The 14,594-nt window shown below is 41.2% G+C and overlaps 1 protein-coding gene across 2 annotated transcripts in view; it reads right to left on the bottom strand.

Moving 5' to 3' along the window:
* Nucleotides 1–14,594, bottom strand: part of GNAS (GNAS complex locus) — a 127,788-nt gene that overhangs the window by 21,075 nt on the left and 92,119 nt on the right. For both annotated transcript variants that reach the window (XM_054274401.1, XM_054274402.1), the window contains exon 5: nt 12,312–12,409. In XM_054274401.1, the coding sequence (XP_054130376.1) occupies nt 12,312–12,409 (98 nt within the window). The remainder of the gene's footprint in view (nt 1–12,311; nt 12,410–14,594) is intronic.

Below are 14,594 nucleotides of genomic sequence, written 5' to 3'. Positions count from 1 at the left end.
CTGGAGACAATTCCAGGATTTCCATTTGTTCTGCATGACTATAATTAGAGCTTCCGGATCGTGGCTCACACTGACAACAGCAGCAAAGGCTTCAAGGTGGGAGAGACCCAGATCAGATGGGCCAGGAGAAAGTCTGCAGAGAACACTCACAGGTTCTGTGAAAGGGAGGTGTGTTCCTACATTACCTACCCCGTATCAGGTGCTTATTTATCCATACACAGTCTATAAACACCATAACCATATGTGAAACACAGCTTTTATCACACAACAGCACTTTAACTCCACTTCCTGTCCTCAGCAGCAAATTATTAATTCACCACAAAAAAGGGGTGTCTGAGCACAGCAACTGGTACATTACACACAAGTTAATAATATGCGACTACTAAATATAGCCACTCCTGCTTTTCTTCTGCATTTTGCTGCCTAAGAGATTTTTGCAGCATCTTGCACACACTGTGCCCTGCCTGGATGGGGATGCTCAAAAGCAGTGGCAGGTGCAGAGCTTTCCAAGCAGCGCTTTTCCCTCACGCCATCCCACCCACGTTCAGCTCCAGCCCGTGGAACTGCACTTTGCTGCTCGGGAGGAACGCACACGCACAGGAAGCCCAGAGAACACACTGCCAACAAGCAGATGAGAACATTAAAAAAGATCTGAGATGCTAATAAACCGTACCAGAATTACACACTGCATCTAAATACAGGCTTTGAGGGAACACCACTGGAGTACTTCTGCAGATAAGCATATCCCTCATTTTAATTAAGGAAGAAAAGTTCCCTCCTTTGAATGAGCTCACTTCCATTGGAGAGACCTGTTTTACTAACACATCTTATGATTTTCAGTTTCTTTGCTTAAAGATAACAGAGTAGGGAAGAAAAAAAAACCTTAAGGCCTATATAATTTACATTTGGGTCACTGACTTTCTTGCTTGTGGCTCCAAACATCAAGCCTTTAAAAAACCCCACAAGCCCCACACTGTTCTGCAGCACAACTTCCTCCTGTTACCTACATTCATTTTTATCAGCACAAACTGCATATATTCAGTGGAGTTACAGTCAAAAGGTATCCCAAGGGGGGAAAAAAAAATCTTTGACTAACATCACAGTCAAAAAATGCAACTTTTTAAAAGCTGTCTGGGCACAACCCTGAGGAAGGTGCTTGAGGGGACCCTGCTTGAGCAGAGGTGGGACCAAGTGGCCTCAGTGGTCCCTTCCAACCAGACCCCTTCTGTCTGATCCAGTGATTACTGGTTTCTAAGAAAGCATGCAGGGAAACTGCCGTACATTTACAGAGACACACCTAACTCTGCAGAGAAAAATCTGTTTCACCTTTCTGCATTATGATGCCTTGTGGTGTGCACGTCAGGAATAAATGTGAAACAGTTCAGAACTTAAAAAAACCCCGTTGTTTAAACATGGATATTACAACCTGATTCACCCTGTAAACCATGTATGTATAAAAGCAGCATGTGCTTGTACAGATTCTGGTAATTACAGAGGTTTGTTTCAAAAAAAACACCGTGTTTCACACAATACAAACACGGTAATTGTCACATTATCTCACAATCTACATTGTGATTTCAATTATGCACAACAAAGGGACTGCTCGTGAGAACTGAACTGAGAAAGTAAATCACACCCCTCATAATAATAGTAACAAACCTGTGTTCATTAGTGTTTGTTTGTTTTTAAAAGGTATTTGTTCAACTACTACAAACATCTCTTGCAGACTGGTGAAAAAGAAAAATGCACTGGGTGCGGCATCAACCTTCCATTTGTAAGACTTGTCTTGAGGGAAATCAGTTTCATATTCTTCAGTGCCACGTGATTTTATCAGAAAACCACAGTGCACAATTTTGGCATAATTAGCAGGACCTTCTGAAAGAAAGCTCTTGAGGGAAACAAACACATTTCACATCATTAGGGAAAGTTACAGCTGAAATGGAGGTACCAGCCTCTGCACACAACAGCAGAAATCCCACCTATTTTTAGTTCACAACTCCAATAAGAAAACAGTTGGGAGTCTAACAAAATTATCTTGGTGACAAATTTAATGGACTGAACACTAAAGTTACTATTTTTAAGTAAAGTTCCTAATTATCCTTCAAAACAAGAAGCAATTAAGCAGCAGTGGAGCTCCAGCTTCCCAAGCGTCTGCAAGGCTCGGCTCCAATCAGATTGAAACTGGGAAGTGGCTCAACACCTTTCTGATCCTAAAAGTTGGTTGAGGGCCAGGCTTGGGGTTTGGTTGGGTTTTTTTTTTTAGTCTAATGAAAGCAGCTCTGCTTTGACCTGTCCAGTCCTGCCTCGTGCTGTTTTTGCTACCTGAGCTCAATTCACAGCATGCCTGAGGAGGGAAATGGAGCAGGGATGTTCTGGAGGGAGCTGGGGATGACGCCACTCACCCCTGGATGGTAACACACTGCTGCTTCACAGAGCAGCTCAGCTCTGGGGACAGAGCTGCATGGGAGAGAGCTCCAGCAGCAATGGAGAAGGGCCAAGGATCCCACCTAGCAAAGAGCTCTGAGAGAGCACACAGGAATTCTGCTATGTTCAAATTTACTGAAACAGCCACATTCATCACAATAAAGCAAGTTATAGTCTGACATGTTCTTCTCCAAAAAGCTTTTTAAAAAAACTGGCCATTTTAATTAGTGTTTCCCTTGGTAACTGTTCCACTGTGCCACTAATGAGTCTGTTGTACTTGTAACCTCACACAAGGCTATTCCACACTTCATACACACCACACATCTTATTTTTGAAAAAAATTTTGAACAACAGAGGTAGAGAATTAGAGTTAGCATTGAAAATACACTGATAATTTACTAATATCTGCAGTTTAATGAGACATGGTAAGATCCCACAGTCAGGAATGCCCATTTGGGGACTTTATCATGGTAAAACAGGAGATTTCTAAACCTGTCCTCTCACCCCTTCCACCAAACCACTCCATGGTGAGATTCAAGATCAAGAATCTTGATGACAAGACCTTGATCAAGACTCTTGATGACATCACAATACTTCTTGGCATTGGGACCATGAAAGATTGATCATCCTTCATTCATATGACTTTACTTGAAGCTTCACACAATCCAAAATCACCCAAGGGTTTTTGCAGATGTGAGCTGTAATAATCCTCTTGAAGAAGAGCTGTATCAAAGCATCAGTTTACAAACTGTTTCAGCCAAGCTCTGTCTGGGGTAACAAACTGTGTGTATCCTAAAGCAGTGTCCCACCCTGGGACAGAGGGGAACAAGGAATTCTCCACAATAAACAAGAAGCCATTCCAAGCCAGGGAACAAAAGGAGTCTGCACACCTTAACTGCAAACTCTGTTGCTCCTCATGGCACACACAGGGATGTTAGGGAGAGCTAAAGAAAACACCAAAATAAACAATCAGGAGGCTCAGCTTGATGAAAGAATATCCAGAGAACAGCCACACTTTATGAAGCTGTGTAAGAAAATTTTCTTGCCAGACACAAAGCTTCACAGTCCCTTCACACAGCTCCTGATCTTGTAACATCATAAATGTGTAATTAAAGTCCCTCTTAGATAGCTTAACAGCAGAAGTGGTGGGCAGTGGGGTCCTCAGAAAATCTGCAAGTATTACCAACACTGGCAATGAACAAACAAACAAGGCAGTTTAACAGTTGTGGGGATTTGGTATGTATATTCCTGTTTTCATTTATAAAAATCACTTAGGGTTCAGAAGGACCTTTTTTTTCCAAAAACACAAATCTCCAGCCAAGACCCCACAGCAGACCTGGCCATCCGACCTGGGCTGGCTCCTTCTCTCCCCCAGCTGCAGGAGGCTTCCTAAAAATAATCCTTTGCCAGCTTTTCCTGGGGCTGCAGTTCACATGAGCCCTCTGGGGGAAGGGGAACCTTGCAGAGCACCCAAGGCACTCAGTGAAAATTTACTGGGCAGCCAACACATCGCAAGTGTAAATTATCATCCAAACCCCTCACTTCCACAATGAACACATTACAATTTAGCTTTATTGGTGCATACCCTTCTCAGAGACTTAATTAGTGCACCACAATACAAATATAGTTAACAGAGATTTATATTTAACTACAACAACTTATTTTAACATGTTTCAGCTACAAAATCAATGTATAATATACTACAGAGTAATCAGTTAAAAATCACAAAACCTATCAATGACATCCTGCTATGAAATTACTCTTAATCACATGTAAAATTAGCTTATTTAGAACTTAGTCACACACTAAAAATACTGCATTTAAAGTTACTTAAACTCAGCTTCAATTTGACAACTTCTTCACCTACTATGAGCCTAATCTACTTTTTAATTTCCAGCCTGCCCCTCCTGAAGTCAGGATTTTATGACCATGTTCTCTGCATGCAAGCACATGGTCTCAATAAACTTTTGAGCCTGCTGGTAAATTTATACCAAATGTCCTCCAGACATCTTTGTCAGGGATCTCTAAAAACAGTAACTTCAGCAATACCTGTGATTGCAGGCAAGCACCCAGACAAAAGAAATTTAAACTCAAGTCCCCAGTGAAGGAAAGGCTTTGGCATATCACCCAACAGTGGAGTTCACAGAAGAGGAAAATGAAAGGGAGAATGTGCAATGAGCAGCATCCAGTGCTGCCTCTCCCCAGGACTGGCAGTGATGGATCTGCAGAGTTTCAGCCCAGGGAATAATTGGGAATCGAACTTTCACTGCTTTCACACTGTACCAGCAAATGTACTGGCCTCATTCCATCCTTGGATCAGGAATTCTCTGTTGCCTTCCATCTTTTCGAACATGGTTGTTTTTACTTTCTTTTTAAAAGCAATTTTAATGAGGTTTTACATTAGCATTTTAGGTCTTACGTTTGATAAAAGTATTCTCCTAATTGTCATCTTGTAATCTTGAGATGTTCCCTTTCTGCAGCAATGCAGCTGAGCCACAAGAGCTCTCATAAACCCTCTGTGCTCCAAAAGCTGTGTCTGCTCACGGGGAGCACCACAAACAGCAGCTCCCAAGTCAGGCAAAAAGCTCCAGCACCCACTCACCCAACCCACCCAGGTGAATGAACTGCAAAATCCTAAAAATCCTGGTCCCACCTGCTTCAGGAGCGTGGCTATCAGGATGCACATCATTCCTGCAGCCCTGTCCTGCTGCAGCTGCATTTTCTGTGCCTTCCACAGCAGCAGCCGCCAGAGGAGGGGGTGCCCTGCCAGCCCCCAGCCCTGCACCATCCCACAGCAGCTCCCCAAGCCCAGAACCCACCCCGGAGCGATGCTCCAGCCTCACACGGGCCAGGCCAAAGTGATGCAACCAATGCCACGCTCCTCCTTGTTTCCTCAAGGGTTTATTTATAGCTTGCCCTGTATTTTGTGCCTGCAGATCTTCCTGCTGGCAGGAGGGATTCCCAGGAAAGGCGGCTCAGCCCCTGTGGAAGGCTTTTATCCTGCTTGTTTCTGTCTCACACTGAATTGTTTGTTTTTTGAATCACAGCTCAAAACTAACCTCGTTTGGGGCTTTCTGTGTTTGCACAAAAGGACCTTGCAAGAGCCTGGATGGGGAGTGAAAATTCATTCTCAGAACTACTGTGAGTTGTAAGAGTTGCTTGGATTGATTCTCACCATTTGACAGCCACAGCAATCCAATGCTGCTATTTCATTAAGTCCAATACTCACAAGTCAAGATGTCATTTGCTCTGCTTTATAAAAAGCTTATGGGAATTTTATGGTAAAACTGAGCATATTTTTTGTATTAATGGTTAAAATTTAAGAATACAGAAGTCTAGTACACCCAGGGTGCATGACAAACTTACAGAATTTACAGTTGAAATTCCCCCTCTCATTTAACTTCTCATCCTAACTCATTCTGACCAATTCATTTTTGACATTCATTCATTCCCAATTTATTTTTGACATTCATTCAATTCCCAGTTCAGACTGACCACTACCTGTCTGCACAAAAAGCAGAGGACTGAAGGATTACTGTGTACACAACAATCTACTATTTCACTCATTCTAATTCTCTCAAAACATTTGAGCAATGCAGTTACAGAAGTTTCACCTGCAGTAAACTGTTACTTTTAGAGTGAATTTGCTGCACTTTCCTTACCAGAAAAAAAGCATTTTCTCTGCCTGGTGAAAATATGATTAAAAATACAAAAAACCCCAACGAATATCATTGCAAGATCCATGTACAGCAAAGCCAAACCCAAGGATCTGGAGCTTTCAGCATATTCACAACATCCCCTCCAAAAGCCTCAGTGGACAAAATATGTTTTTTCATACATTTCTACTACATTCACTCGCATGCCACAACAAAAACTTTCAAGGATGGAAAAATACAGTGGGGGAAGGAATGAGGAACCTGTTGCTATTAAAATGCAGAAATTAGTGAGAGTTTAATTAACCAAAGGCTTTGGCTTATATTCCATCTCCTGCTACATTGCATTGCAACCCTTTCCCATCACCCACAAAAAAAAAAAAAATCCGCTGCATTTGCATTTGTAGGTTTGCAGAGAACAGAACCACAAAAAACAGAGCAGAAGCCTGAACAGGTATCAGAACTATGTTGATTTAGAAGTCCAGACACTACTGAGCCAAACAGACCTGAAAACAATTACAAAAATATGCACCTGACATTTATTTAAAAAAAAATTCAAGATTACATTCTCTTTCGGAAATAGAAATCCCTGGGATTAGGCATACCTTGTCACATTTATCTGTATGTTTAAAATCACTTGGTGATGCAAGTATAATACTCTCACCAAACAACAGAGTCTGCCATTTTCACCACTAGTAACAAGGAATCCGTTCTTCTCTTACTGAATTATTTTTAACTTTGTTAATTAACATTATGGGTATAGGCCACCCATCAAGACATTTGGCTAAAGAACTTTGTCTGCAGAATTCTGGACTGTAGCCAAATACTTTTAGTACAGAATTATCTTCTGAAGATGCATCACTTAGGTTTATGCAGCAGTACTTACTTAGACATTTACATTCTTTGGTAATAACAACTTTGGTTTCAAAGCTGGCTAATAAAGTAAAATATTTATGGAGATACATCCTGAGCAAACTACACCCTGGACTCCACTCCAGCATTCTCCTCCAGAGAACTAAAATGTCAGTAAGTTTGGTATCTAACCCTGCCTTCATTACACTCTCCTGATGTTCCTCCAATATTCAAAATTAAACTCCTCAGTTACAGGAACACAGCAATCCACTGACCAAATCATGTGGGTATCTGCTTCTGATCTCAGAAAAAATTCCTATTTTAAAGACGAATTTTATTAAAATTAAATGCTAACATTCATGCCAAACTTTGCAAAATACTCTTGATCCAGTGCAAGCCTAACCTGAACAAATGTTGTGCATGTGAATTTTGTGTGAAACAAAGAAACAGCTGTTGTGAGAGCAAATCCATTCACACGTGAAAGCAAATATAAAACATCCATTTCCACTGAATCAGGCATCCATGAACACCAGAGCTTATCCTTAACCCTTGCAGGCATTAGCAAGTGATGCATTTAAACTAAAAGGCAAAGTCTGAGTATTTGGACACAGAACTCTGTCAGGAAAGTGGGGAAGAAGTTCCAACCCAGCTTTTTCGTGCTCTACAAGCAGGTCTGCCCTGCCTCCAGCTGAAGGCAAACCCTCAGTATTTCCAGCCAGGCAGGGAAAGGAAGCTGCATCTGCAGCCAAAGGCCAGAAAGGAACTGGCACATTCACAGATGTGTGGAACAGAGGAGAAAGAAAAGCAGCAGATGAATGGAGGCAATGAATCCAGGGGGCTGGAAGTAAAACTGGAGGCAGAAATCAGATTTAACTGTTTGAGTTAAACCCCTTGGCAATAACTCAGGATGATGCAGTGGGCATCACACAGACCTCAAAAGGCTGTGGTATGACTTCTGCAATTATTCTCATTTTGGTGTTGTAAAGGTCTTTCTGCCATTATGGCCCATCAACTCTGTATCTTCCTTATTGCAGTACCTAATTCCTAACACTCAAGCAACCTATTCCATGTCACCTTTTGGTTTATCTTGCTTTATACTGGGTTGTAATTTATTTTAAAGACAGAGGAGTTTATCTGGGGTTGAATGTAGCTTGAAATTATGAATTTATGATTAGCTGTGACAAGAGTGGGAACATGTGCTGAATTCATAATCCATTTATTGGCTAAATTTAGGTAATCTGGTTTTCAGAGCACTTGCCAGCAGGCACATCCCTACCACTGACAGTCAGCAAGAGAGGGCACACACGTGGAGGAGTTGGGATATTTCAGCTATTATATATTTGACTTGTGTTGTTGGTAGTGACTTCACTGAAGTCATGCAAAGACAGGAGTTACTGTGCTCCCCATCAAACACCTAATACCCGACTGGACTGCAGAAAATGCATCGCCTGGGCTGTATTTCTTTAATTGAAATTTAACCTTGTTTAAAACATGATCTTCTATTCCCTCAAGCTGAAGATGAGCAGAGAAAAGACCCTAATTCAGTTATCTCTAAGCACTCTGGAATAGAATAATGTGGATTTTGTAATCAAGACCAAAAATTAGGAGTTAGATGATCTGGGTCTACTCTTTGCCTTGCCAAGGAATTCACACAGCAGTAGGCTGTGCCAGTTTTATTCCAGTGAAAGGGGACATGAATATTATTCTTCCTCATGGGAATGTTTAACAATGTCATTGTCACTGTCTGTAAGAAGCTCGTGTATGCCAGGAATAGGGGCCAGGGAAACTCCTGTCCTGCTGAATGTGAGCACTCAGAGGAGCTGGAGACAAGAGAAACCTCTCTGTCAAAATCACATGGAATGTAAAGAAAGTAAAAGAGAAAAAAAAAGTTATAAATAATATGGATAAGAAATTAGAGTAACAATAGTACCCCTGATAAATCAGGCACTGTTTAAAAAGGTGAGACTTTGAGCAAACACACTTTACTACATGTTCCATGAAAGGAACTTTGTCACGAAGAGAAATCAACATGGAAGAAAATCATTAAGTGCACAGATTGGGGCTCTTAACTGCTCTCTGCAAGTCCGCAAATCCAGAAATAAAACACACCATAAATCTTAATAAAAATATAAAGAATTCCCAACATCAGAAATTAAAAAGCCTGTGCGTCCACACGTGCTGATCCTTCAGCAGCCCTGCACAGCAGTTGGCTAATAGCTGCACTCCCTGCCTTTCTTTGATAAGTATTTTAAAAACAAACATCTTTAAAAATACTCCTCATAAAACCCTTCTGGAGGAGCCTGGCACAGTTTCAAGGTATCAGAGAGGCTGTGCTGGTGCTGGAGCTCCAGAAACGTGAGCGTGCACCTCCAGAGCTGCTGTGGCCCGAAATGGCAGCGCGGAGAGGAGCGGGAGGCAGGAGGGAGGCAGGAAATCGCGTGAGAAGGCTCCTGGTGCTGCTCCCAGCCCTTCCTGCCATGGCAGCTCCGACAGGGCTGCACTCTCTGCCTGCTCTGGGCTTCCTCTGCCACCCCAGGCACGGCCAGGAAGCGCCGGCGAGGGGATTCGCAAGGAGAGCGCGGCCTAACATGAGGCACGAAATGAAATGAGTGGCCAAGGCTAAAGCAAAAATCCAGGGAGCTCTGGGCATATTCAGGCTGATATGAGCTACTCTAGAAAAGTACCAGGAGGCTCCTGTAGTACCCAGGCTTTGCTCCTAAGCTGCTGAATAGTTGGCCCAAAGGCTCCTGACACCGATGCAGGAGCTCCTCTCCTGCGCTGCCATTTCTGCAGGCTCTGGGTAAGACCAGGACAGCGAGGGCACCCTCCATGTCCTCATGCCACAAACAGAACATTCCAGGGGACAGATCCTGCTGGCTCTGACTGCTCTGCTGGGTATTTGTGAGGCTTTAAAGCAGAGCTGCTCAAATGAAACCTGAGGTAGAAGCATTGGCAACAGCAGTGCTTCAAAGAGATCCTGTTTGTAATTGACAGAAGGCAGATTTAACAAACAGGCTTTGGCACATCACAGTGGGAATGGCTCCTAGATTTTTAATAATAATATATTCTAAATAAAATGTGACCCTGTGCCTCCAGGGAAGACACATGAAGGATGGTAAATAATGTAACACCATTTGGGATTTTCTGTATTCCAGACACTGCTGTGTTATTCTGCTTATTATTAGCCAAGAGCAGGATCACATGGCAGCTTCACACAAACACTCTGTGTACATCCCTGCAAGAGCAATGAAATTTGCTCTCCTCACACATAAAGCTCCCTCCTCACTGCTGAAATACAAACTGGTGACAATGTCACAGCCCATGTTGTTCTAAATGCAGAATAGAAACTGATTTCTTAGTGAGGCCAGTTAAGAAAAGGGAAACAAGCTTTCTTTCCTTTCTCTGCCTCTCAAGACTGTAAAATATGGCTGGGCAGGAAGTACAGTAAAGCTCATGATGAGCAGAGGCAGCTACTCTTTCAGAATGAGCAGGGCTCCTCCAAAGTGACATTTTCATTTAGCCAGTGAGCTTGAGGGTGCAGGACAGCAGAAGGGCTCTCCAGCAGATGAGGTTACTGGCCTGCCCTCCCAGCTCCACACCTCCAAAAATCACACCTGCAGGGAAATGGGAAGCCAGGATGGTACAGCCTTTGCTAAAGCTGTTTTTTCTCAGCCAACACAACCAGAGACTCAACATTTTGCCATTAAAAAACTCCTACTATGCATATTCTGTTATTAAAAACACCACCACTGCATGGTCAAAAAGGCAAGAAAGGACAAGAACTGTCAAAATTAACAATTAAAAATTTCCTTCTGTAAGACTATAGTGTCATATATATAACTATCCTATTGAATAAATGTTAGAATTATTAAATATTTTTAGAAGGAGACAGCAATTTTTATTTTATTTTCTTTAAGAGAAAAACAAATCTAATTTGTCAGCAATGTTCAAAGTTTATTTCTGGCTCAACAGCCCATGATGTAGAATGAAGTGTTCCACTAGATGGAGCAGGATGGTAAAGCCATCATGAGGGCCATCTCCCCTGCTGATCCATGGAAAAGTCAATGTCCAGGGATGATAAGAATTTCAGTTTTCTTCTGTTCATTCAGGGCAGAAAAAGGGCAACACAAAACCCTCTTAGTGCTGAACAATTTCCTCCTTCCCAGCACAGAAGCTGTTAACAAACAGCGACCAGAAACAACCCAGCTCTACCTCACTTCTATCAGCTTTACACTAGAAACACTAAAGTTACTGGGTGCTTGTCTGAAAATGAAAATCTTTGTACTTTTTTATTTTGTAGCAAGTGAACTTGCAAAAAGCTCCATGCCAAATGATCAAACATTAGTCACCTAATGCAAAAGACATCGTTACACATCAAACAAATTCACTCTGGAAACAATGGCAAAACTTCAAAGAGGCTCCTGCAAACCTGGAGCTGTGCAAGGCACAGTAAAATTATCTCTCTTGTCTCTTTCAAACAGAGCTAATTGTTGATTTACCTTTAAGTCTTCCTAAACAAACAAACAAAAGAAGAACCTTACAGATTTTATTTCATCAGATGTTCTTTAAGAGATTCAGTATTAGACAAACTGCAGTTGCCATCACCGTGTGAAACAAGAAACCTTCATTTTCTTGACCATTAAACCTTATTTCACCTTCTCCAAAAGAAGCAGAGAGAATATAAACAAACAAAGAACAGTTTTAACTGTTAATATTTCAAATTTAAGTCGTGCAATCCTTGAGTATGCACAAACAAGAGTTCCAGGAATGGTCACAATTAACTCGAGCACCTTGCCATAAACAATCCTGAGCCACAGTATCTTGCTGGATGTGACAAATAACTGCAAACATGCAGCAGACTCTCAAGACAACACTAATTATCCCAGCAGTATAAATACCAGAAGAGAATGACTCTTTCTCAGATATGTGCATGAAGGCACACAAGCAGAACTCTGGTGACTGATCACAGGCTGCTCCCCAGGACTGTCACTCCCATCTCTTTGTTTCCAGGTAAATAAACTGCAATAGAAACCAAAGTGACAAACAGGATTATTTCCCACCAACATCCTCTCCAACTTACTGCAACTGTGCAGCACCTGAAGCTGACTTCTGGAGAGGATAGGCCAGGTGGAGAGGCAGGAAATTTGGCCTTGCAGACAATAAAACTGATTCCTCACTAAGTGGCCCTATTAAAACCTTTTGAAAGCACCTGTAGATGCAGATATTGATGTAGGCATTTCAATGTAGATATTGTCTAACTGAACACCAGTTTGTGCACCTCTCTTGTGATTACCAAGAATTCATTATGCACCTCACACCCCTTTTCCAGGGGTCAGGGCCACAGCAGGACACCAAACCCGCCCCAGCCCCAGCAATACTCACTACTGGGCACAGTCAATCAGCTGGTACTCGTTGGATCTCTCGTAGCAGGCTTTCACACCTTCATCCTGCCACAGGGTTTTTGTGTGTTCATAAAACTCCTGAAATGGGAAAACAGGGTTATGGGAATGGGTCAGAGATGAAGAGAGTCAGCAAACAGTAATGAATCATTTCATTTTGCAATGAGCAGGGAATGGAGCAGATTTAACAAAAATCTCTAACCATGCTTTAGAACCTCACTACAAGTTCATTGGCTTTCTAAGTTTGACTTCCACACTCTGTAACACTTAAAGAACTGCTTCTCAATCACTGATTGAATCCAACCATCTACTGCAGAAAGGGTTAATGTCTCATTAATGTCAATTTCATTGGCAATTTATTAATCAATGCTATTTGGTAACATTTGTTCTTTAACTCATGGTGTCACTATATCTTACATTTATGTGGCTGTTGTGATTTTTTTTCTTCAATGAAACACTACTTCTCTATAATTCCTACACGAATGATAATGATAATTAAGTTTTACATGACTTTGCAAGCAAGTAAGGATCTTCAGGGACTGTACAGACATCAGTATCTTACTTAACTCTGCACCACTTTCGTAAATTTATTCTTTTACAGTGTAAAAAGACATTGAACTACAGAAGAAAGACAGTCATACAAGGCTAGATCATGTTTTGTCTCAGCCTTAAAAACTGTAAGCCAAGATATGAAAGCAGACAGCCAAAAATGCAATGCTTCAGTTTTGCTGAACCTGTAACACAAGCTAACAACACAAGCAAAAGCCCTTTTCATTCTGCAGATGAAAGATGCACTTTGGCTGCGTGTGCAACACGGGATTGAACTGCTGGCCACCAGTCCAAGAGCTCTGAACAGACTCAGAAAGAACAGCAGCAGCCTGGTGAGTAAAATACACACAGACACCACTGTGAGCATTCCTCCCATCAACAGCCATGGCTGCTCCTTGGCTATCTCGCAGAGCTTTGAAGTGTTTTGGGTTAAATACCTTCATTCTGGTTTTAAGTGGCAAATAATTTTTTTTTTTCATCCAGACCAGTGAAAGACCTTTAAAATAGTTGTCGTATTTATTCTGTGTCTCCACACCCTTTTTCTTTACAGAAGAATTATTTTAAAGAAGAAAAATGTGTTATTTTTGCTGCTTCAAGGTTCCTCCATCTCTTGGGATATCAGTCTCTCGCATTCCTTTACTATCAATGTAGTACAAAGAAAGGGGACACATTCCAAAATTTCCCTTTGAAAAGAGTTTTTTGAAAAATTCCCATTCCTACCAGAATCTTAACTAACACCTGAACTTTAGCAGAATAGTAAATCCTTTAAATTGTATCTTAAAGATATGTAGAGGCATCTCACAGTAAATTTAGTGCTGCTGATTTTCAGAGCACCCTCTTCTTGGCAGGTATAAGACGCATGTATGTTTTTGTGATCACACAATTACAAATACCGATGGTGGAAGCAGCACATCACATGCAATTTGATTGTCCTTTTATTGCTGTTAAGGATTCCCTAGCTGCATATACACAAAAACGACAGCAAACACAAAATACACATCTAAATTCTGTTCTGATTTCTTTTAAAGAGATTATGATGTTTATATATGGTACCAATGTCAGCTTGTTCCCTGCTTTTATGAACTGTTCATGAACAAAAAGACCAGTTAAATTTCTTTCAGAAGCAGGTAAGAAGATTTTACTTAATTTTTAGTATTTGCAGATTGCACTGTTGACTGTTTGCTTTTGCTATTAAAGGAAATAGAAAATGAATCAAAATCTTCGTTCTAGTCCTGTTTTCTGTCTCCCACTGCTGGAATTATGCTCATTGGATACTTTAATTTTGAAGATTTATAATTTCTTGACAGTTGGGGGACTGTCAGTCACTTTCAACTGTATCAGAGCATGGTGAGGAAAATATATTTCTAAAGGAAAAGGGAGAAGGAAGAGAAAGTGAAGCAGAGAGGAGGAATTATCTGCAATCTCACTGTATCTGAACCAAACCCATTTTGGGGAATGTTTTTATATTTGTTTTGAAAAGTAACAGTTGTTCAATACAGAACATCATATGGTTCACTCAACTTACGTCTACAAAGCTGGGAAATTGAAAAATGGAATCAGCAATTGTACAAGATTTTTTTGATGAAACAGCAGTTGATTCAGTGGACAAATAACTAGGCAATGATAAGTTTACAGAGAAAGCAGTAAAACATTCTTCATCACCAAAAAAATATAGATATAAAGTGAAAAAAGTCATTGTTTTAATAAGAAAAGTCAC

The sequence above is a fragment of the Melozone crissalis genome, unplaced genomic scaffold, assembly GCF_028551555.1.
Source record: "Melozone crissalis strain CALT ecotype California unplaced genomic scaffold, PUWL_Pcris_2 ptg000017l_1, whole genome shotgun sequence".
Lineage (NCBI taxonomy): Eukaryota > Metazoa > Chordata > Aves > Passeriformes > Passerellidae > Melozone > Melozone crissalis.
Note: the sequence above shows the minus strand (reverse complement) of the source record. Positions and strands in the feature narration are given on the sequence as shown.